Here is a 25,195-nt window from a genome sequence, read left to right as displayed (position 1 = left end):
CCAATTAACTCCCCATCTCCTTCCTCCCTTTCCTGTCCAAGATACTTGAATGGTTGTTATCTTGACTTTCTTTCATCTCAAGCTATTCTTGATCCACTTCAATCTGGCTTTCAACTGAAACAGCCCTTGCTAAAGTCTCCAATGACCTGTTCCTGGCCAGATCCAAAGGTCTCTATTCTATCTTCATCTTTCTCGATCTATCTGCTACTTTGGACCCTGTTTGATCACCACCTACTCTTTGATACACTGTCCTTACTTGGATTTCAGGGCTCTTGGTTTTCTCTCTCCCATCACACCTTTAGTGTATGCTCTGGTAGATCCTCCTCCATTTCTATCCCACTATCTGTTGGTGTACCTCACAGCTCTGTCTTGGGACCTCTTCTTTTCTCCAACTATATTTCTTCCCTTGGTGCTCTGATCTCTTCCCATGGGTTTTCAGTATCTACCTCTCCACACTAGAAATTTCAAGAGGAATCCAGGTCCAAGTTTCAGCCTGCGTGTGACAATGCTGCCTGGATGTCTCACCGCCATCTGAAACTAAACATGGCCAAGGCTGAGCTTCTTATCTTTCCCTCTAAACCCACCTCCCCTCTTCTCCCATTCTCTATCTCTGTGGATAACACTCTCATCCGCCCTGTCTCATCAGCTCATACCTTTGGGGTCATCTTTGATTCCTCGCTCTCTTTCTCTGCACATATCCAACAGACTGCTAAAATCTGTCGTTTCTTTCTCTATAATATCACCAAAATTTGTCCCTTCCATTCTGATCACACTACCAAAACCTTATCCACACTCTTATCACCTCTCGCTTAGACTATTGTAATTTGCTTCTCACAGGTTTCCTACTAAGCCATTTCCTCTCCCCTTCAATCTGTTCAAAATTCTGCTGTATGACTTATATTCTGCCAGTATCATTATGCTCATATTAGCTCTCTCCTCAAGTCACTTCATTGGCTCTCTATCCGTTTCTGCATACAATTCAAACTCCTTTTATTGACTTACAAATGCATTCACTCTGCAGCTCCTCAATACCTCTCCACTCTTATCTCTCCCTACACTCCTCCCCGGAAACTCCATTCATGGAGTAAATTTCTCTTATCTGAACCCTTCTCCTCCACTGCGAACTACAGACTCCGTCTATTCCTTTTATCTTGCTGCACCATACACCTGGAATAGACTTCCTGAATCAATACGTGGAGGAGTGGCCTAGTGGTTAGGGTGGTGGACTTTGGTCCTGGGGAACTGAGGAACTGAGTTCGATTCCCGGCACAGGTAGCTCCTTGTGACTCTGGGCAAGTCACTTAACCATCTACTGCCTGCCGCATTGAGCCTGCCATGAGTGGGAAAGCGCAGGGTACAAATGTAACAAAAATAAATAAAGCTTCAGCTCTTGCCATCTTCAAATCTAGGCTAAAAGCCCATCTTTTTGAGGCTGCTTTTAACTCCTAACTCCTATTCACTTATTCAGTATCCTTGTCTGTTTTATCATTCCCACTTTAAGTAATTCCCTTATTCCTCCTGTTTGTCTGTCCTGATTACATTGTAAGTTCTGTCGAGCAGGGACTGTCTCTTAGATGTTCAGTGTACAGTGTTGCGTACATCTAGTAGCGCTACAGAAATGATAAGTAGTAGTAGTAGCAGCAGTAAGGTTTCCACATTGTTCTACCCACCCCCTCCAAGTCACAACTCAAAAGAACCCCATTTCATTTACAAAGCACTTTCTTAACACTCAAATTCCTGGATAAATTTACTCCCTTCAATATTTTTCCAGAATGTCATAAATTAATTGTAAGTCCTTTGGGATGTGTTCATAAAACCCATATCCATCAACAAAGGTACGAACTACATTGTGAACATAACTGCACTTTATAAAACATAGTAACATAGTAAATGACGGCAGATAAAGATCTGAATAGTCCATCCAGTCTGCCCAACAAGATAAACTCATTTTACATGGTATGTGATACTTTATATGTATATCCGAGTTTGATTTGTCCCTGCCTTTCTCAGGGCACAGACCGTAGAAGTCCGCCCTGCACCAGTTTTATTCTCCAAATACCGGCGTCACCACCCAATGTCCGCTAAGATTCCATAGATCCATTCCTTCTAAACAGCATTCCTTTGTGTTTATCCCACGCATGATTGAATTCCACCTTTAAGGTTGCTTACTGGCATTTTTGGTTTGCAGAATGTTTTGTAAACAGGAGTGAAGTGCACTTAAAGAGAAGGAGGGGGTTAGGGGTCACACAGGTTTCCTGGTATTCTTTGGACTTGTCCAGTACAGCATAAAAAAGGGGATAAGAAGGGAACAAAACTGGATTATACCTAGATTTTAAGAGTGTAATTTTCGAAAACATTTCTGCATGTAGAAAGCAGTGCTTTAAATGCCAAACAGGCTTTTAGACAGTAATTTACAAGTAGATAGCCAAACTGAGTGCTTGTATTTGGCCACACACTTGAAAATACATGGGCATGTATGTGAATTAACCCAGAAAATCTGTACACGACAAAGATCAGGTGCAACCTTCAGGGCCATAAATTCCCTGAGGTAATTTTCAAAGTAGAAGCATGCACGAGGCTTCATTTTCAACATTTGCCAAAGACCGCACAGCCTACATGTAGTTTCTATATCTCTGTGCAGCTACAAAATTAGCTCAAGTGAGTAATAGTAGTGATCATGAGTCCTAGAATAAAGTGGTGGCTATTATCACCTGTATTCGTAAGAGTCCTAACAGGGAATAAAATAAACATAACAGACATCTGACAAAGTACAACCTGTAATTCAGAGCAGATGATGTGGTTTGAGAAATGCAATTTGCTATCCCACTGAAGCAAGACATACTTTAAACACACATTCAATGCTACCTTCTATGTGATTCATCCCACACATATTCTTGCAGAACAAAACATGAACGTACTTAAACACTGAATCTTCCTTATTGTAAGACTGAATGACTCATGTTCTGAGGGAGAGGGGGAAGAGCTTTGAAATACCTGTGCAGTCACCCTAATCATCAAAACTTGCTTTATCTCAATGTAACTCAAAATTCAGGCATGGAAGCCACATGAGAGTGAAGTCAATGTCAGGATAAGCCACAATGAACTTCATGTGCACTCTTTATGTTTAATGCTATAGTATCTACAGCTTAATGACAAAAGCCGACAAGGAGTTTCTTACCATTCAGCCAGTGCAAAGGAGACTCTTCTGTCTTCAGCGCACGCTGGTACAGGTTTCGCCTAATGTCTGGTAAGCTCCGGAACTCGTACCGTGTCGCTGTGTATAACCCACCATCTAGGACCAGAAAACAAGTATAGAATGTAATGACATTAGACAAAATAAAAATGCAAACACCTACACTTTGATAAACTAATCCCATGCCTTCCCCACTAGTATTTATGCTTTCTTTTCATTCTTTCTTCTAGATGTGCTCGCTATACAAGCCATATTCCCAACATTTCAGGCCTATCAGAACAAGGTCATATACTACAGCTCTTCCCAGAAAATCAGCTCTATTATCTGGGTAACGGTAAGCTTGGGCTGTAATTCAGCTTGCATATTGCTCAGCAACTTCACAAAGAGAAGGCACAAGAAAAAAGACCTCGGTGTGGCAAATGAGAGGAAGCCCATTCGATTCCTATGGGCTTCCTCTCATTTGCCGTGTGGGAATCGCTAGCATGGCTTTGTAAAAGAAGCCCAAACTGAGCTGCATCAGAATGACCTACAACAGCTCCATGCTATTGTGGGAAGCATGGAAGTTAGAAGGGATTTCATAGGAAGGCTACTTCCCCATGTCTAAACAAGAACAAAAGGAGGGCGGTAATTATATATCGGGGTGCTTATATTTATGCATGTTACATGTGTAAATGTGCAGATTATTAACACTGACATATGCATATAAGCATGCACACATGTAAATGTCAATATTCCCTCAAGCATTCTTCTGTAAGGGTGTGCCTATGTGGTAAAGAGCATAAATGTAAGGCGGCTTACATAGGGGCAGAGCATGAGAGGGTCAGGGGCATGGCTGCCACTTACATAAGTATCACCATGCTGGGAGCGACTAAAGATCCATCAAACCCAGTATCTCGTTTCCAACAGTGGCCAATCCAGGTCACAAGTACTTCAAGATCCCAAAAGAGTAAAACAGATTTTATGTTGCTTATCCTAAGAATCAACAGTAGACTTTCCCAAGTCCATCTTAATAATGGCTTATAGACTTTTCTTTTAGGAACTCGTCCATTTTTAAACCCTGCTAAGCTAACTGCTTTTACCACATTCTCTGGCAATAAATTCCAGAGTTTAATTACACGTCGAGTGAAGAAATATTTTCTCTTGTTTTAAATTTACTACCTTGTAGCTTCATTGTGTGCCCCCTAGTCCTAGTATTTTTGGAAAGAATAAACAAGTGATGTATGTCTACCTGTTCCACTCCACTCTGTATTTTATAGACCTCTATAATATGTCCTCTCAGCCTTTTCTTCTCCAAGCTGAGGAGCGGTAGCCTCTTTAACCGTTCCTCATAGGAAGTCGTCCCATTCCCTTTATGATTTTTGCTTCCCTTCTCTGTACCTTTTGTAATTCTGCTATATCTTTTTTGTGATGTGATGACCAGAAGTTATACACTTTCTTGACACATTTAAGTAGCCACAGTTAAGTCAGGTCTACGGCTGGTGTAACTGCACGTGCCTACATGTAAGGTGCACCAATACTGGGTTACGCTTGTGCTCTATAACAGAATCTGGCACCCAGAAGCCATTACAGAATAGCCTCTAACTGCACGGCATCACGGCATCGGGAGGCCCCTAAATGAAGGCAGCCACAAAGAATTACCCCCTTACTTTCTCACCACACAATAATTGCTAGCACTCTAATGCAGATTTCAACCCTTTTCTTGCAGGCTTTTGTGACAGCTGAGATTATTGGCTTTAAATTAGAATTGCCACTCCGTCTAATTGCTCTCTTCATACTTTCTTTTGAGTTTCCAGTCTTTTTTAATTTCCTATTTTAATGTTCTCTTTTGCATTTTTCCTTAACGTGAATTTCTCATTTGTTATTGATGGTCATTGAAATTACTGTTTTACTATTTCATGTCATGTATTTCATGGTATATCAAATATTAACTAACCTCAATTACTGCCCAGCTCACACCTGTGACAACTGAGGCCTGGACACAGTTGAAATGGGCATTTGCTTGCCAAAACAGATTTATTTTTTTCTCACAGTGTGCAAGAGTAACTCAAAATTTGAAATGAAACACCATTGGGCAGGTCTGTGCTTGACAGTATTGTTGATATGCACTGATCAGATGGAGTGCCATTTAATTCTTTAAGAGAAAGGAAACCCACACATAATTACCCATTTAAAAAGCCAGCAGAGCTTCATTAGCTACACATGAGCAGTGAGACATCAGTCTAGTAAGATGATTCTTGCACATAACATGAAACCTGCCCATCCAGACCAGTACTTAGTGACAAATGCTTTTTTCCTCAAGAACAGATGGTCCATCAGCACAGATTTTACAGGTATAATATATTCCGCTGTATTTGCACCGATCAGGATGACAGTGAGCCCACTGCAAGGTCAAACAAAATTCTGTTCGTAAATCTAGTATTCACTTGGAATCTGCTATGTACCACAGGGGGCTTGTAGATTATAATCAGGTGCTGTTCCAAAGGAGCTCATGGTGACTGAACACAGCTCAAACACAAAATGTTACATCTATTCTCAGTTTGTATTTGGTTGATAAGGCATCAATTCAGTGTCGATTCTGAAAGCTTTAGCGTTTCTGTTTTCTACAGCAGCAGTATTATCAAAAAATCTTCAATAATTCAGTGGAGCAGGCACAACTGACTCTTAAGACATCCTTTCTTTTTAAACTAATATCTGTTTCGCTGGTAGGGAAATAAGTGTTTTAGAAGTTTTAACAGCTTCTGCTCTTCAGATCTCGCTATTAAGAATTTAAATTATCTTGGGGGCACCAGCACTGACCCCTCATTAAAAACTGTACATGCAGCCACATGAAATAGCATATATCGTGCAAACAATAGTGGCTTTAGGGAAGGGAAGGAAAGGAAATACAATAGAGGAGAATGCATGTAATAAACATGCACATCTTTTTCTCAAATACAAATGTGACAAAATAAACAATTTAAATATATTAAGTAGGACCAAAGCTTAATCTGCAGACAAAAAGATGTAGAACCGTGGCGTATGGGGAAGTGTGGGTGAGTGAGCCAGGGGTGAGAGAATCAGGAAAAGAGGGCTTGGATTAGAAGCACAAGCGGGCGCTAGAGATCATTAGCTTCAGACTAATGCTCAGAAAGCTCTAGCGTAGGAAACAATGAGCACGCCAAGGATTAGCACAAATATCAGGTTAATGTTGTCAAACGTAGTATGTAAATGAGGTCATTTTCCATTCCCTCCCAATGTTCAGAGAACAGCACACAAAAGCCGCCTTACTGCTAAAAAAAATAATGCCAGCTCAGAGCAGGCTTTAGGAGTTTTGTGGATTTTTCGTGATTCTTCCTTTAAAATCTGCCAGTTTTGATTGGTTTTGGAAGCAGAAGGAAGCTCTAGTGCTGGTTGTGAGAAACGAGTGTTACGTGAGTCACAGCAGGCCCCAAAGTGAAAGCACACATTGACGCCTGTTTCCTGCATTTAAATATAAGCATTCCAAACTAAAAAAAATTGAAACGATTATATTTAAAGGCGCAGAAAACAGATGCTAATGTATGCTTTAGAACATACACCAGTGATAAAGGTATTTCACTATCTAGAAACCAGCACCTCTTCCTCCTTCTTCCCTCTGGCGTTCTGGGCATGTGCTGAAGAGCTGTGCTTAGTGCACAACTCTTGAGCGCATGCGCCAGGCACCATCCTCCCCCTAACTTCTAAACAACTCCCTAATGCTCAATGCTATGAGCATGCCTATATTTGCATCTCCTTACGTTGAGCATTAGGGAGTTCATCAGATGTGCTGTTCCGGTGCTGTTCAGTATAGAGCCAGAGTTTTAAACATCAGGGCTAGAATGACTGTTTTTTACTCCAGGCTCACCCCCTTTTCTCTCCTCTTCCCTGCAGGCTTCTTGAAAGAGAGAAGCTGGAACATATCATCCCTATGGCCCTACAGTTTGGAGAGAAGTGGTGGAACTGTGCTCTAGACTACTGCTGTACAAATTACGCCCTGAGGAAGACACAAAAATATAAGACCAAGTGAAGAAACATAGTATACTTCCTGGTGAACAGGATGGAGGCATCCTAGGTCACACTGGATGGAGCAGCATTGCAATGGGTCGTTTGTTTCTCTAAAAGAGGGGTGTCCAACCTCAGTCCTTGAGGGCTGCAGTCCAGTCAGGTTTTCAAGATTTCCTCAATGAACATGAATGATACTTATGTGCAAGCACTGCCACCATTGTATGCAAATAGATCTCATGAATATTCATTATGGAAATTCTGAAAATCCGACCTGGCGAGGGCCGAGGTTCAACACCTCTGCTCTAAAATATGGAGAAAAGTAAAGGAAAGATATCCTCTTACTTGGGAGAATGTTCTACTGCTCTGCTGTTGCTGGACCAATGGATTCTTTTATGTTGCTGGCACTTGGAGCTTTAAAACCCTTTAGTGTCCAGTGTTCCCGTAATAAGCCATATAGGAACAGATTGATGGGAACATTGGACACTAAAGGGTTAAAAAAACACTTCCTGAAAAACTAACTTCATACTTACGTGAAGTACTATAACAGGATACTACAAAACCCATGACATCCTCTTTGTCACTGAACCAATCTCTTCACTTTTTAAACAATGGACTCTGTGGGTGCTTGAGCACCCCCAATATTGGAAAGATTCCTTGTATGTATCTAGGGAGGGATTATTTCCATTGGGCTTAGCACACCCAATAATTTTGAAAAGTTGGCTCCTATGGCTGTGCAGGATCATGTGGATTCGCCTAGGTTTAATTCCCAGATTAGGTCATTACTACCTTAGGGATATTTGGTGATTGCAATCAGCTATCATGTAGTAAGAATACCTAATGGCTGGATTTAGGGTCTTTGACTGCAAAGTTCATGGAGGAGCCCTAGGAAATGGACTCTGGCCAAGCACTGCTTCTGTAGAGACTACATTAATTAGTTGGAGGGAACATACAACAGAAAATCTCCAGGTAGTAGTGAATGAAGGTGAAAATCCAAAGGAGGAGGAAACTGCCAGGCCAAAAAAAATAAAAATCAGGAAGTAAAAATAAGAGACTGTTCCTTTTTAGTGGTTTTGAAGCTTAATTGACAATGAGTTCTATAGTATTGTTGTGACATACCTGCTATTTATTTTTAAATGCTACCTTCAGAGTGTGCACTGCTGAAAAACGGCAATGGATGTGTTTAAATAAAGTAGTCAACTTTCACACATGTAGGAGCTGGCCACCAGTACTCTCTCCTCTCTCTGATGGTTTCCACGCTTCAGATGTCCTGATTAACTCAGTGTATCACCCAGACACCAAGGAGCCTGTAAGTGATTACTAACTAACTTTCGATAACATTTAACATCTGCTTAAGCGTAGCAGCAAGTGAACTATGTAAGCCAAGCCCTCCTCACAACGTGAGTGGTCTGAGTAACAAGGAGAATAACGAGAAGCTGTTTGTAATTTTATTGAAATATAATGCAGTTGAATACTACAACATCTGAACCAACCACAACTTAGGTTCACAATAATATGCATAAAAGATACCAACAGATAACTGGCATTTCTTTTATCGCAACATGCCTGTACACCTCCCCCCCCCCCCCCCGTCTAGGATTTTTGCGGAGCAGATTCGGGGTGAGATGACCATAGAACACATGGATTCCAAATGAGATGATAGGCTAGTATACTACCTGTACGTAACGTTGTGAGTTTAGACATCAGAAGGATATAATCCAGCTTGCGTAATATCACAGACATGTCAGGTAAAGACTGTTGTTTCCATGCTGCCGCCAATACTAATTTACTAGCAACAGACACTTGCATAACCAATTGGCGAGTGTTCAACTTCACACCCTGCGGTTTAACATGCAAGAGACAGTGTTCCATTTTCTTGGGATAACTGATCTCAGTCAAACTAAACACAAATTTCAAAACTTTGGTCCAGAATTCTTGTGCAGAAGGGCAAGACCACCAGATGTGATACATATCTCCCTCCTCCCCAAACTGGCGCCAACATAAGGCTGATCCCACCTTGAACATTCTAACCAATCTTTGGGGATTATAGTACCAGCAATAAAGTATCTTGTATCCATTCTCTACCAGGGAGATTGACACCAATACTTTAAGCAAGGATTTGAATTCCCTTTCTCACTCTGTGTATTCATAAGAGACCCCCCGATGTCTTTTCCCACTTCTGTAAATAATAAGTAATAGGTTTAGTCTGCTGAAGCAGTGCCTTATAGATCCTCGATATCCCCCCTCTTCCCCCCACCGGCCATCACCTGCTCCAATTGCATTTCCGTTAGACTTAACTCCCCCTTTGCTCACCTAAGAATAAAGTCTCGCAGTTGGTGATATTGAAATGCATTGGGTGAAAGTATCCCGTATTCTTCTTGTACTGCCCCAAATGCTAAGAGTCCCCCATCCTCCCACACTTGCCCAAGCTCACATAGACGTAATTGTTCCCAATTGCCATAACAGGGATCGGATACTCCAGGGAAAAATCCCGGTGCAAATCGTATAGGCATGTGCAGAAAGTGTGTTTACCCTGGAAAGAAGTGCCCTCTAATCTAGCACCAGGTCTTAAGAAGCCACTGAAGAAATGGTGGGGCTATTTTAACCACCCCTCTTAATAATCTCTCAGGTAACCAGGGGATAGCCCTCAGTGGGTATAGGTCAAACCAAGTTTGCTCCAGCACTGTCCATATCTTTCTCTCCCCCTGAAGCCAATCAGCCAAAATTCTAAGGTGAGCTGCCTGATAGTAAAGAAAGACCCCTCCGAAGGGACACCACCTTGTAAGTGGTGGAGGGGCTTCCATGTTTCAATGACTCAGAGGGCTATGCTGAAGGGTTACCCATATCAGACAGGCCTCTGAGGAGAAACCAGACAAAGAGTGTCCCAAATTAGGGAGAGAGGAAAGATGGTGACCTGAAGCTCGTACACTCAACGGCCCAGCTGTCCTCTGAAGTTCAGTTTTTGTTCACTTGAAATTTCCTCTCTGCATTGCAGTTGCCTTAACAGAGGAAGGGGAGAATGGGGGGTCAGCCGCCGATGACCAGCGTTTTGTCCCCTGTGCAGCAAGTGTGGGACCGCTGTGTGACGAGCTGCCCATAGATGACTGGGTTGATGAGTCCTTTGATTAGCGCCGACGAAGGAGCGTCGATGCTCTTGGACCTAGAAACAACTTCATCGCTCAAAAATCATTTAACCACCATGCCCAAAGGAGTGGAGGAGTGAGTCAGGAGTGTATGCTGAAACGGAAGTCGTTTGCAGCTGAACCCGTGTCGGCGGTGCTACTCCTAAACCCTTAAGAGTTATCAGCTTGGAGTTTTTGGCTCCCGTGGAGGTTGCATTGAATGTCATCTGGAGGGTGCTCCAGGACCTGACGGTGGTAGAGAATGACTTTGCTTCAGATATAGTCTTGTTAATGAGCCACATGGATAATCTAATCGAATCCTTTGAGAATATACAGCAAATGAAGTTCTACTGAAGTAGGAAACGGTTAAGATTTGAAAATGATAAAAGACCAGAAAAATTTGAACAAAATGAATATTGTTATAGATGATTAATATCGAGATTGTTGTTTTCCCAGAGTTCCGGGTATGACTCCTAATGTTTTTTTTCCTCTGAAATGATTCCTCTTAATATATTAATTCAAAAGGAGTGAAGCCTGTGAAACTGGGATTACTTTAATCAGTGGGAATTGGATTGGAGATTCAAGGGTTTGTATTGTTAAACAATTTCTGGTTTTAAAAGGGAAAAAAAATGAAATCAGGTGTATTACTTTCACTAATATTGGACAATAAGTATGTTTCCAATGAAATTGATGGACTATGCACCGTTGTGGTCTTGAAGAAACCAACCAGATGATCAATGTGGAATAATGATTTAGATAAATAATAACTGGGGATAATCGGGTTAATACCACGTTTTCTTTGTTTGCTGTTGCTTAAATTGATCTCCTTGTCTTGTTTCACTCTCCCTATTTATTTTGTGGTCTAAGAAAGAGAAAGATTGTATAAAATCCATTTATCTTGTTGAGATTGTTTTTTTCTTCTAATATTGTTTTAATGTACAGTCATCTCTGTTTTACTGTTTTGCAAGTGATCCTTGTAAAATGAAAAAATTATAAATAAATGATTAAAAAAAAAAAAAAAAGAAAGAACGAGGGGACTCCCCATTCCCCCATGAGCTCGTGGTTGGCACATTACCGCTAGACGCTCCCGTGGGGGTCTTTTTTTCCAAATTAAAGAGAACACTCTCCTATGCAAGCCTTGAAAGAATTTATCGGATAGAGAGATTGGCAGTGCCATAAACAAATATAGCAATTTAGGGAGCAAAATCATTTTAACCGCATTAATGCGTCCTAGCCAAGAGATCGTCAATCCCTCCCACCTTTCCAATTCTAAGAATAGCTCTCGCACTTTAGCAGGGAAGTTTGCCTCATAGAGATCCTCTAGGCGCTTAGTCAAGCTGACCCCCAAGTATCTAATAAATCGAGGCACACAGCGAAAAGAAAAGCTGGATCTCAACCTTGTAACCTGATCGTCTGGGATTGTGATATTCAAGGTTTCAGACTTGTCCATATTTGTCTTAAAGCCTGACACCCTACCATAATCATGCAATATCGAAGACGAGACTGGAAAAGAGGTATCAGGCTCAGTTAAGGTACCATGGCCAAGAACGAATTCTTTCTGCTCAGTCACACCCCCTCATCCCTTTCTTTTTTTTTAAAGATCTGTGCGCTGGTGAATGCTCATTCAATGTTTCTGTCATTGGAACACTTGTTCAAGTTTAAGGACAGCGACGGTTTGTGACCATTTGCTTTCATACTTCAGCTGATTATACATATGTGGATCTGCTGATGCTGTTATATAAATCTGGAGGCCTATGATGGTAGTTCTGTACATACATAATCTAAAAACAATTCCCTCCTTTCATTCTTACAATGTAAAATATTAGCATGCAATATTTCCTTAAGATTGAAGTGAAGATTGCCGTGAAGCAATTTTTCAAGATATTTATGGGGCCAATCTACAATTATAAAGCTGTATGAGATTGCAAGAATTGCAGTCTGACTGATGGTTTGTATTTTTTTTTCATGATATAAAGCGCTTTTCAATATTAGTTTTAGTTTCCTGTAATATTCTTTGCTGATCCTTTCTCTCAGTAATTTGTGCTGGATTGTTGCTCCTTCCTAGATATTATATGCTTTCCTATTCACTTTACTTTATAATGCATCCTCAAAGAGAGGTTTGCAGGTTTGCATACTTTTCCTTTAAGAGAGGTTACTTTAGCATTTCTGTCCACTCATCCTGATTTCATTTGAAAATCTCTTCCCTACTGAGAGTTCCTAAGTGACTTGAGAAGTGAGGATCATAGGAGCAGCAAAGTTTCAAATCATCTAGGAACAGTAAACGTGACGCTGTCTCTGGAATATTAGTGTCTTTGGGATTAGAGCTAAATCCATAGCCCTAAGAGTTAAAAAGCATAGCCAGAGATCCACACTAACATAGAATCCAGATATTTGGAGATTACATTTATAAAATCTTAGATTAGATATGGCTAATTTGATCATTTTCTAAATATAAAAAAAGGATAAAACCTGACAAATCAATGAAATCTAACTACTTAATACAATTTTAGAACTTGTATAAAATTTTTATAAAGTTATATTATTTTTATCTTTTAGCATACTATTCTACTGTATAATGTTTAAACTGTTTATTTGGTTATATTTTAAATTCTTGAATTCTCTTTTGAAGTCTGTTTTAGTATTAATATACCAACTGTAAACTGAAGAGAACAGGAAGAGGTGATTACTCTGCCCACCTGCAAACATTTAGGGCTCTGTTTATTAATGTATGCTAGCATTTTTAGCGCATGCTAAAATTAGCATGCGCTAAAAACGCTAGCACGCCCTTAGCATGGCTTAGTAAACAGGGCCCTAAGCACCTAAATGTAGGGCACACTTGCACACACACAGTCTGAAAATAAGAGGAAACACTATGTAGGTGACCTTTAAGAGTATATACTCTACATACACAAAAATGACAAGATTGAACACAGGAGCGAAAAAGAAAACTCAAAATTATTGCTCTGTTAAAGAAATTACACAATGACAACCACTTGCTACAGAGAGGAAAACATAATAAATCTGAAATGAAAAACAAAAGAAGGATGAGGAGGAGGAGGAGATGGGGAAAAGAGAATTCAGGGCTTCTTTTACCAAGCCATGCTAGCAATTCCCACACGGCAAACGAGAAAAAACCCATAGGAATTGTAAAAGACTACTACTACTACTTATCATTTCTATAGCGCTACTACATGTACGCAGCGCTGTACATTTGAATAAGAAGAGACAGTCCCTGCTTGACAGAGCTTACAAACTAATTAGGACAAACAGGACAAACAAGAGATAAGGGAATTACTAAGGTGGGGATGATAAAATAAGAGTACTGAACAAGTGAATAAGGGTTAGGAGTTAAAAGCAGCATAAAAAAGGTGGGCTTTTAGCCTAGATTTGAAGACGGCCAGAGATGGAGCTTGACAGACTGGCTCAGGAAGTTTATTCCAGGCATATGGTGCAGCAAGATAAAAAGAACGGAGTCTGGAGTCAGCAGTGGAGGAGTAGGGTGCAGATAAGAGAGATTTACCCAGTGAATGGAGTTCCCGGGGAGGAGTGTAGGGAGAGATGAGAGTGGAGAGGTACTGAGGAGCTGCAGAGTGAATGCACTTATAAGTCAATAAGAGGAGTGTGAACTGTATGCAGAAATAGATAGGGAGCCAGTGAAGTGACTTGAGAAGAGGGCAAATATGAGCATGACGACACTGGCGGAATATTAGTCATGTAGCAGAATTTTGAACAGATTGAAGAGGAGAGAGATGGCTAAGTGGGAGACCTGTGAGAAGCAAGTTGCAATAGTCTAAGCGAGAGGTGATAAGAGTGTGGATAAGGGTTCTGGTAGTGTGCTCAGAAAGGAAAGGGCGAATTTTGCTGATGTTGTAGAGAAAGAAACGACAGGTTTTAGCAGTCTGCTGAATGTGTTCAGAGAAGGAGGGAGAGGAGTCAAAGATAACCCCAAGGTTATGAGATGAGACAGGGAGGATGAGAGTGTTATCCATTGAAATAGAGAATGGGGGAAGAGGAGAGGTTGGTTTAGGGAGAAAGGTAAGAAGCTCAGTCTTGGTCATATTTAGTTTCAGATGGTGGTGAGACATCCAGGCAGCAATGTCAGACAGGCAGGCTGATACTTTGGCCTGAATTCCTGCTGAGATTTCTGGTGTGGAGAGGTAGATCTGGGAGTCATCAGCGTAAAGGTGGTACTGAAAACCATGGGATGAGATCAGAGTACCAAGGGAAGAAGTATAGATGGAGAAAAGAAGAGGTCCCAGGACAGATCCCTGAGGTACACCAACTGACAGTGGGACAGAAGTGGAGAAGGATCCACCAGAGTATACACTAAAGGTATGATGGGAGAGATAAGAAGAAACCACTAAACTGATAATGGGGGGGAGTTGCACTATTGGGGGACATTTCAGAGATAAGAAGAAAACCAGGAAAGAACAGAGCCCAGAAATCAGAGTATCAAGAAGTAGGCTGTGATCAACAGTGTCAAAAGCAGCAGATAGATCGAGAAGGATGGGGATAGAATAGAGGCCTTTGGATCTGGCCAGGAACAGGTCATTGGACACTTTAGCAAGTGCTGTTTCAGTGGAATGAAGGGGGTGAAAACCCGATTGAAGTGGATCAAGAATAACTTGAGAGGAAAGAAAGTCAAGACAACGGCAGTGAACAGCGCGCGTTCAAGTATCTTGGATAGGAAAGGGAGGAGGGAGATGGGGCGATAGTTGGAAGGACAGGTAAGGTCCAATGAAGGTTTTTTAAGGAATGGTGTGACTACGGCATGTTTGAAGGCATCAGGAACAGTCAGAGTGGAAATTGAAAGATTGCGGATATGACAGATAAAAGGGATGACAGTAGGAGAGATAGCGTTAAGTAGATGGGTGGGAATAGGTGGTTAGTTTCGAGGAGGAAAGAAGATGTGTAGTTTCCTCTTCAGTGATTTCAGAAAAGGAAGAAAAGGAGGCAGGGGTTGGAGGGTTGAGAGAATGGACTAAAGGAAGGAGAGGTGGAGGTGACTGGTTGAGAATTCAAGTTTAATCTTGTGAGCCTTATGAAAGTACTCAGCCAGAGTCTGGGGAGAAAGTGAAGAGGGAGCTGGAGGTGAAGGCACTTTGAGGAGAGAGTTCAGTGTGGCAAAGAGACGTCGAGGGTTTGAGCCAAGAAAATTTGTCAACTGGAAGTAATAATCCTGTTTGGCAAATAAAAGAGCAGACTGGAAGGAGGTCAGCAAGAATTTGAAATGTAAGAAGTCAGCATGGGCACGGGATTTCAGCCAAAGGTGTTCGGCAGAGCGGGCACAGGAATGTAGATAGCAGATTCTAGAGGCCCTTAGAGAATGGAGAAAAACATAAAAGAAGAGAATAGTGAAAGGAAAGAAGAAAAGAAAGAGGAGGGAAACACACAGAAAGAGAAAAAAACAAAACAATGACTTCACCCTTGAAGTCATGCAATAATACAACAGAAGCAGTAAGTACAAAGAAAAAGAGAAAAGCTAGTGCTTGTAATACTGAGCAAGGAAAGAAAAACAAAAACACCTTCAAACATACCTATGATTAGGCCTGTGAATCCCTTGGAAGGATCATAGGGACATTTCTCCTTCCCTTCCTCAAAGAAAGATGGCATAGAAAAATTCCGACCATCCTGCAAAGACAAGTGAGTTAAACAATTATAGCCTGTTTAATGCAAAAAAGAGAAAAGAAGTCCCTGGTATCAATTTTGTCTTTCAGTATGTTAAGACATCAAATGCTCAACAAAAACAGAAGAACAAAGTCCCTCACACAAAACAAGCAAGCAAAACACAGTGAAGGTGACACCAAAAATCAGGAGCTAGATGGTGTGTAGGTTTCGGACACTAAGGCCTGCCTCTGGAGTTTTTTCAATATGGATGTGGCTCTCATATGGCATCGAATGTCAATGTGCCTTAGCACATGTAGTATAATTGCTCAAGATAACAATCATTGGCTCGTATGTTGCATTCCTCTTTATTTTGATTTTTTCCCTTCCAGCATTACTTCTTTACCACGGCCTTTAAATAGTAGTTAAAGAGACTTTTTTGTTGTTGTTTTTAAAAAAATTTTAAATTGAAATTTATAATTATATTCATGGTATATCACTTGTTCAGAAATACAGAAACAAAACTTAAGCAAATTCAAGGAAATAAAATATTAATAATTGGCAAAGAAGTCATTTCCTTACTAAGTCCACAGCATTGTGGGGAAAGAGAACAAGTGGAAATTAAAGAGAAAAGCAAAAAAAATTATCCTAACACATATCAAATAAATTAAGCTAGCATCATAGGACACTCCAGATTATAATTTACCGCGGATCAGTCGATAATACAATGAAACCGTCTGCTGTGGCTAGGAAAGCGAATAGAATGTTGGGTATTATTAGGAAAGGTATGGAAAACAGGTGTGAGGATGTTATAATGCCATTGTATCGCTCCATGGTGCAACCGCACCTTGAGTATTGTGTTCGATTCTGGTCGCTGTATCTCAAGAAAGATATAGTGGAATTGGAAAAGGTGCAGCGAAGGGCGACTAAAATGATAGCTGGGATGGGACGACTTCCCTATGAAGAAAGACTAAGGAGGCTAGGGTTTTTCAGCTTGGAGAAGAGACGGCTGAGGGGAGACATGATAGAGGTATATAAAATAATGAGTGGAGTGGAACAGGTGGATGTGAAGCGTCTGTTCACGCTTTCCAAAAATACTAGGACTAGGGGGCACGGGATGAAACTACAGTGTAGTAAATTTAAAACAAACCAGAGAAAACTTTTCTTCACCCAATGCGTAATTAAACTCTGGAATTCGTTGCCGGAGAACGTGGTGAAGGAGGTTAGCTTGGCAGAGTTTAAAAAGGGGTTAGACGGTTTCCTAAAGGACAAGTCCATATACCGCTACTAAATGGACTTGGGAAAAATCCACAATTCCAGGAATTTTATTTATTTATTTGTTGCATTTGTATCCCACCTTATCACACCTCTTTGCAGGCTCAAAGTGGCTTAACATCTATAGAATGTTTGTACGTTTGGGAAGCTTGGCAGGTGCCCTTGGCCTGGATTGGCCGCTGTCGTGGATAGGATGCTGGGCTCGATGGACCCTTGGTCTTTTCCCAGTGTGGCATTACTTATGTACTTATGGAACCAAAAAAAAAAAAAACCCTGCTTCAGAAGGGAACAGGCAAATTTTAATAAGAAGGGGGAGGGGAATTCCCTAAAAGGTCTTACCCTACCTGGCAGAACTCTAGGGAGTCACAGCCTGAGTTGCCAAACCACACCTAGCCCAAACCCCTCAGGCCAAGATTTTGGGGCACAGACAGCAATCCTAGTGCTCAATCAGTGAAACGGTCTACAGACCGATCCCTGAGAGCTTCCAGTGTGCCTATTCATGTTCAAACTATAGGCTACAGGTCGTAGAACACACCCAAGGAAGACAAGTCAAAAACAAATCAAACTGCTGCACCAGTCTACACTGCAACCATCTGCTGAAGCAGAGAACACAGGCGAGTACCTCCTTATACTGTGATGTGATTGTAAAGTTCTAGGTCTCTGCCTCCATATGCTGGTAGACAGATATAACCCACTTATTTTATTTATTTATTTATTTATTTGCATTTGTATCCCACATTTTCCCACCCATTTGTGGGCTCAGTGTGGCTTACAATACATTGTAAAAGATGGAAGTGCAGTTGGTTGCAGTACAATTATGGGTTACATTGTGAAGAATTATATAAGACAGAGTAAGTAGACTGATCTTGCAGGATAAGAAAAGGTGGCTTGCCTCTACCCCTCTTTACTCTTACTCTTTACCCCTCAGTCTTAACCAGCACCTGGGAAGGGCTCTGAACCTTCTGAGGTCAGCTTTGCAGAAATATAGTGAAAGACATGTCTCTCCAAAATTTTCTCTCTTATAACATCACAACTTCTCCCCTGGCTTTCCTAGTAGGGAACCAGCCACAAAACTCATCAATAGTTTTACCAACAGCTTCTATTCTTAGGTGTTTAAAAATTGAAAGTTTAGGGCCCCTATATTCAGTGCTATTTAACCAGGTGGGAGTGGCTCCTACCTCGTTAAGTAGCATTGACCAGCGAAACTCAGATATTCAGTGGCACTTAACCAGAGAGTGCTGTTAAATATTTGGGCACACAGCCTTGGGACTAACCAGGCAGTGCAGAGGCGGTCCATAGGCACAGCCTGAGCAGTACTGGGTATTACTCGGTTATCAGCAATATTCAGTCTGATAAACAGGCACTGTAACTATCTGAATAAAGTTAGGACAGCAAAAAGGCTGTACTGGGCTGAGCGTTGCTGCTAACCAGATAAGTACATAAGTATTGCCATACTGGGAAAGACCAAAGGTCCATCGAGCCCAGCATCCTGTTTCCAACAGTGGCCAATCCAGGGCACAAATACCCGGCAAGATCCCAAAAATGTACAAAACATTTTATGCTGCTTACCCAGAAATAGTGGATTTTCCCCAAGTCCATTTAATAACGGTCTATGGACTTTTCCTTTAGGAAGCCGTCCAAACCTTTTTAAAACTCCCCTAAGCTAACCACTTTTACCACATTCTCTGGCAACGAATACCAGAGTTTAATTACACGTTGAGTGAAGAAACATTTTCTCAGATTCGTTTTAAATTTACTACATCGTAGCTTCATCACATGCCCCCTAGTCCTAGTATTTTTGGAAAGCGTGAATAGACGCTTCATATCTACCCGTTCAACTCCACTCATTATTTTATAGACCTCTATCATATCTCCCCTCAGCCGCCTTTTCTCCAAGCTGAAGAGCCCTAGCCGCTTTAGCCTTTCCTCATAGGGAAGTCGTCCCATCCCCTTTATCATTTTCATCACCCTTCTCTGCACCTTTTCTAATTCCACTATATCTTTTTTGAAATGTGGCGACCAGAATAGAACACAATATTCGAAGTGCGGTCAAATCCACGTTAGATATTCAGTGCTGGCTTCTGCATATAAAAAGACCATGGTGGCCGCAAGGTGAATACTGACCCCATAGATTTTGTTTTCCAAGGAAATTAGGGGTACTTTAGAGGGTACAACAAATCTATATATATTGGTGCTTTTGTGCCAAGAGGTAGGTATTATTGCAATGGTGGAGTTAAATATGAGCGTTTGTGTCATTTAGGCAACATCTGCACAGAATAAGCACAAAAAACGAGTGGAACATACAAGACAAGGCAGGAAATGGGTTATAGGGGAAGTGGTGTTTTTCAATGTTTATTCAACTATTTTGATTTTGTTGCAACAGGAGTGCTTTATCAGTATTTATCTGTTAAAACCCCAGACCAGAAGCCCAAGCCATACCATTATACTGTCACAAAAGTCAGAAATAGTGAGCCCTTGTGCCACTGCCAGTGACCGGCAGCAGCAAGCGAACCACCCAAACAAGGATTGAAGCTGAAAACAGACAGGACTGTTACAAGCAGGACTGGAATTGAAGTGGAAGATAGGCAGGACTGGAACAAGCATGACTGGAGCTGAAACTGAAGGCAGACAGGGCTGGAACAGCAGGACTGGAACAAGCAGGACTGGAGATGAAACTAAAGGCAGACAGGGCTGGAACAGCAGTAATGGAACAAGAAGGACTGGAGCTGAAGGCAGGCAGGGCTGGAACAGCAGAACTGGACTCAAACAAGCAGAACTGGAACTGAAGCTGAAGGCAGACAGGGATAGAACTGAAGCTGAAGACTTACAGTACTGGAACATGCAGGGTTGGGCATGAAGTTGAAGACTGGCAGGACAGGAACAAGCAGGGACGGAACTGCAACAAATACACAGACAAAAACTCATCTGAAGACCTCTGTTGCAAAGGCAAAGCCTGAAAGTTCCCAGGTGCTTATAAAGGCATTTACTGATGATGTCACAAGAAAGAATGAGACTTGGCAGCTGGAACACCAGGGTGAGGCTTGGCTGCAAGAACACCAAAGCGAGGCTTGACTTCAGGAACACCAAAGTGAGACTGGAATGCTGGAACATCAGAACAGGACTGGAATGATCTCTGGAACACGACTGGGTAACAGGGAGGAAGCAGTCCACAGCAGCCACAGGGCCTGGTCACTGGAAGGAGAGGTGAGTGTAGACCCGGGGCATGGCCACAACCTCCCCCTCAAGGCTCCCCTGGGTCCCTATGGGAGATTTGTGATTCTAGGGATATTTTCGGTGGAACCTGCTGGTGACCTTAGGAGCTGGAACACGGATTACAGGACTGGAAGTTGAAAACAAGTCTGCAGACTGAAGGCAAGACTGGATCTTGAAAACACAACCGCAGTACTACTACAGCCCATGGGCTGCCAGAGGCTATCCTCGAAACCATAAGCCCTCCAGGTAACAGGGATGTCCTGGATCTTATATCTAGGGTCTGGTTCTTCGGGTATGGTGTAAGACATCAAGTCTTGAGAGGTCTTCTTAGAACAACTGTGGGAAAGAGTCGGAATCCTGGGCACAGTACAGGCTTCAGCCAGGAGGTCACCGGTCTGGAATGGAACACTGGTTACACAGGCAGTCGCTAAGACGACCGCAGAAGAATCAGAGTCCATGGACGGCTGTTCGCTGATATCGGCCCAAGCGTTAGAATCCTGGTATGGTTGTTCGTCAAAAATACTCTAAGGTCGGATTGTGTCTCTGTAGCCAAGGTAGACCCAAGACAATGGGTTGCACTGCTGTCTGGAGGACATATAGAGTGATGTCTTCCTTGTGGTTGCCAATGCACAGGTGCACTGGAACCATTTGTGTGCTTAGGTGTCCTTGAATGTGACTGTAGACAAAAGAGACTGGAATACTCTTTCGTAACTCTTGTGTAGGAATGTTGACAGACCAGATCTTAGAATGGTTGGGTATCTCTTTTCTATATGCTATACATGCAGCTCCTTATTCCCGACATATTTAACTATAGGGAATAATTTTTCTGGATTCTTGTTGACATTTACACTGTTTCTGAGATTTTATTTTGAAGTTAAAAAAGATGAAATGCAGTTCTAATGGCTTCCTCTGACTCATAAGAAGGCTCTATGTATTCTATCAGGGTTCTCCAAATGGGACAGCATTGCCAATATGGTTTGAATATGCCTAAGAAATTTGCATATAGCAGCTCTCCAATGCAGCAAACCTCTCTCATACTTTATATAATGAATACCTAATGATGGCAAGGTCTGTGCTAAACCAATCACAGATTCATTATGCATGCATCTTATAATGCCTAGGGACCACATCCTAAGATAAAGAGAAGATTATAAAGATTGAGCTGTATGAAAGCATCACTTGTGTCCATTTCTAAGAATAATATGACAACTCATATTAACAACCATTCTTACAACTCAGTCTTGGTCTGTGTTATCCAGTCAGTGTTAGAGCCTGCTTGTCATGCAGACAGCACTGTTTCAAGCCAAATTTGATCTCAATGATTGACAGAAGATGATGCGTGGCTCCAATTCAATGCAGAAGGCAGCTGAAAGAATGACTTTCTAATTCCATGGTAGCTTGTATCAAATTATTCCAGGGTTTAAGGTTTAATAACTTAGTGGATGGATCCTCTCTCATCTCCACTATTAATATGCCTAAAGCAAACCTAATGTATATATCACATCAATAGCATACAAACCTGCATGCTGCTGAACTTATTCTTAACCATGGATGTAAGCATAGTAGAATTAAGATACTTCCCATTTATATTTCTTCAGTTTGTTTGTTTTTTTGCTTCCTTTTGCCCAGAATAGCACAGCTGCTTGTTTTTTTATTAGGCACTTTTCCCATATACTCTCAGAAACTGACACAGTGGTTTGTTCTTCCACACGCCAGTTTACATATCTTACCATCTATCCCATTTAATAACCATACTTGGAAAGCTTTCTATAAGGCACATTGCTAGCAAGCTTCAGATTTCTACAACATGTGGATGGCTCAGTTTAAAGTCATGGAGTTTCCTACGAGTACCTATGGAATGCATATAGGATTTCACAGAATCCCAAGCAGAGGCCAACCAAATTTCGGTTTCAGTTTTGGCTTTGGTGCAGAAACCAGCCTGAAATCCACATTCAGCCTTGCTTCAGTTTCAACCGAAAATGCCAGTGCATTTTCTGCTGAAACCGAAAAACTCTTTTTTTCTATGACCCTCGGCCCTCCCCCTCCTCTCCCCCCAAACCACAGAAGATCCTACTTCCTTTCTCCCTCAAAACATAAGAAGCCTCCTTCCCAGCCCCATGGCTGCCACAACATCCAGTGGTAATCTCACAAGACTATCACTGAAAGTCACGGCAGCCACTTTGACTGCGGACACAATATGGGAAGGTGCAACTGGGGATTGCTCCTGCCCCGACTAGCCAACAGACCGAAACTGAGCAGCGAATTTTCGCCACAAATTCAGTCTCGGTCATCCTCTATTCCCAATTAGCCTGCATGTATGCACAGTGCAAAGTGTTGAGAACAATCAAATTCTTTTGAGAAATCTCAGAGGGCTGCAACAACCACCTCCACAATGGCCCTGCTGCTGTACAGCTGCAAACGGAGGTGGACAAGAAGTCTCCCATGGCCACCACAATAAACCTGGGCATTGTGCAATGCTGATGCACTTTGAAGGGAATGCAAAAAGTTAGGAAGAAAACTGCTGACTGATGCACTTGTTCCCAGTTATTACCATTCAGCTCCCTGTCCTCGTAGGATGTTTGCTTCATCTCCTATTCCAACACATTCTGCAGGCCAAGCTACACTGTGATACATTTATTTGTTGCATTTGTATCCCACATTTTCCCACCTTTTTGCAGGCTCAATGTGGCTTACATATTGCCATTAATGGCATTAGCCGATTCCGGTCTGAACAAATACATGGTATGAATGAATACAAGGTCATTTGTCTCTTAGATTGTAAGCTCTTTGAGCAGGGACTGTCCCTCTATGTTAAATTGTACAGCGCTGCGTAACTCTAGTAGCGCTTTAGAAATGTTAAGTAGTAGTAGTAGTAGTATGTTGTGGTAAAGTACTTGTAAGGTAGGTGTAGTTGGGGGAACTTAGGGGGGGAGGAGAGTCAGGTAATGTCCTTTACGTTCTTTGGTTGCATTGTGTCGCAGGTGTCCATGTATTTTTGGGTTGGGTCGGTGGGGTATGCTCTTTTGAACAGGACCATTTTTAGTGATTTCCGGAAATTAAGGTGGTCTGGCATAGTTTTTACTATTTTCGGCAGTGCATTCCATAGCTGTGCGCTTAAATAGGAAAAGCTGGATGCATAGGTGGATTTATATTTGAGTCCTTAGTTGCTTGGGTAGTGGAGGTTTAGGTATGATCGTGTAGATTTAGTGGTATTTCTGGTTAGCAGGTCAATAAGGTCTGTCATGTATCCAGGTGCCTCGCCGTAAATGATTTTATGAACAGTCGTGTAGATTTTGAATGTGATTCGTTCTTTGATTGGTAGCCAATGCAGTTTTTCTCTGAGTGGTTTGGCGCTGTCAAAACGCGTTTTTCCAAATATAAGCCTGGCTGCTGTGTTTTGGGCAGTTTGAAGTTTTTTAATGATTTGATCTTTGCATCCCACATAGATTCCATTACAGTAGTCTGCATGGCTTAGTACCATTGTTTGTATCAGGTTTCACGCGTTTGAGTTTCCACATTGAGAAAAACATTTTCTTTATGGTGGATTTCGCTTGGGTCTCAAGTGAGAGGTTACGGTCAATTGTTACTCAGAGAATTTTCAGGCTGTCTGAGATAGGGAGGGTGTATCCTGGGGTGTTGATGCTTGTGGGTTTGTATGTATTGTATTGTGATGAAATGATGAGACAGTGTGATTTTTCTGTATTGAGTTTTAGTTGGTATGCATTAGTCCATGAGTTCATGGTGTTTAAGCTGAGCTTGATTTCGATGGTGATTTCTGCCAAGTCATGTTTGAAGGGGATATATAATGTAACGTCACCAGCGTAGATAAATGGGTTAAGGCCTGGTGGATAAGGTCTTGGCTAGTGGCGTCATCATGAGGTTGAAAAGGATCGGTGATAGTGGTGATCCGCAGTCTGGTTTCCACGGTGATATGTTTGATTTTGATTTCACTTGATATGTTCTTGTGGTTAGAAAGCCCTTGATCCAATTAAGAGTACTGCCACCAATTCCGAAGTGTTCTAGAAGTCTTAGTAGTATGTTGTGATTGACCATGTCGAATGCACTTGACATGCCAAATTGGAGGAGGAGAATGCTTTTGCCTATTGCTATTTCCTGCTTGAATTTGGTTAGTTGAGTAAGTGGTACTGTTTTGGTACTGTGTAGGGGTCGAAATCCTGATTGTGACTCATGTAGTATAGTTAATTTGTTTATGTAGTCGTTGAGTTGCTTGGTCACCAGACCTTCCATTAGTTTGACTACTAATGGGATAGATGCTACTAGGCGGTAGTTGGTAATGTCATCTGTTTTTTTTCTTAGTGTCTTTTGGTATTGGGGTGAACTTGGTGTCTTTTGGTATTTACATGTGAACAAGAGTTGGCAAATCAGGATTTTACTAGTGTTTTATAATCATATGATGTGATTTTGTCAATGCTGTGAAACAAGGCCTTAAGTGTCCTATCCTGGAACTAGCTGCATGCATGTTTCTGAGGTTAATCAAAGTATGCTGAGATGGTATCAACATGAAAAAATGCTATGTAAAACACACATTTGTATTTTTATATCAAATATCTCAGGTTTAGATTCCTCCTCACTGTAATCTCTATCCAGTGAAATTCAGAAAACTAATACATGAATAAATTTCCACTGGGCAGAGCCACATATCCCATGAAGCAGCCAAAATATCTTTCAGCAAGAGAATAAAATGTGAGAATGAATGCCTCTCCATAATCCATTTGCGTGGCTCACTGGTTTTGGAGAACGATGGCCTTCATACATAAATCCTGAGAAG

At 41.6% G+C, this 25,195-nt stretch overlaps 1 protein-coding gene across 4 annotated transcripts in view; it reads right to left on the bottom strand.

Annotated features, from left to right (window-relative positions):
- The window catches only part of SEMA4G (semaphorin 4G), a 408,621-nt gene that overhangs the window by 115,341 nt on the left and 268,085 nt on the right, over window positions 1–25,195 (bottom strand). For all 4 annotated transcript variants that reach the window (XM_030202836.1, XM_030202840.1, XM_030202839.1 and 1 more), the window contains 2 exons: window positions 15,852–15,945; window positions 3,179–3,292 (listed from right to left, as the gene is read on the bottom strand). In XM_030202836.1, coding sequence (XP_030058696.1) covers window positions 3,179–3,292; window positions 15,852–15,945 — 208 coding nt within the window. The remainder of the gene's footprint in view (window positions 1–3,178; window positions 3,293–15,851; window positions 15,946–25,195) is intronic.

This window comes from Microcaecilia unicolor, chromosome 5, assembly GCF_901765095.1.
Source record: "Microcaecilia unicolor chromosome 5, aMicUni1.1, whole genome shotgun sequence".
NCBI classification, from domain to species: domain Eukaryota; kingdom Metazoa; phylum Chordata; class Amphibia; order Gymnophiona; family Siphonopidae; genus Microcaecilia; species Microcaecilia unicolor.
Note: the sequence above shows the minus strand (reverse complement) of the source record. Positions and strands in the feature narration are given on the sequence as shown.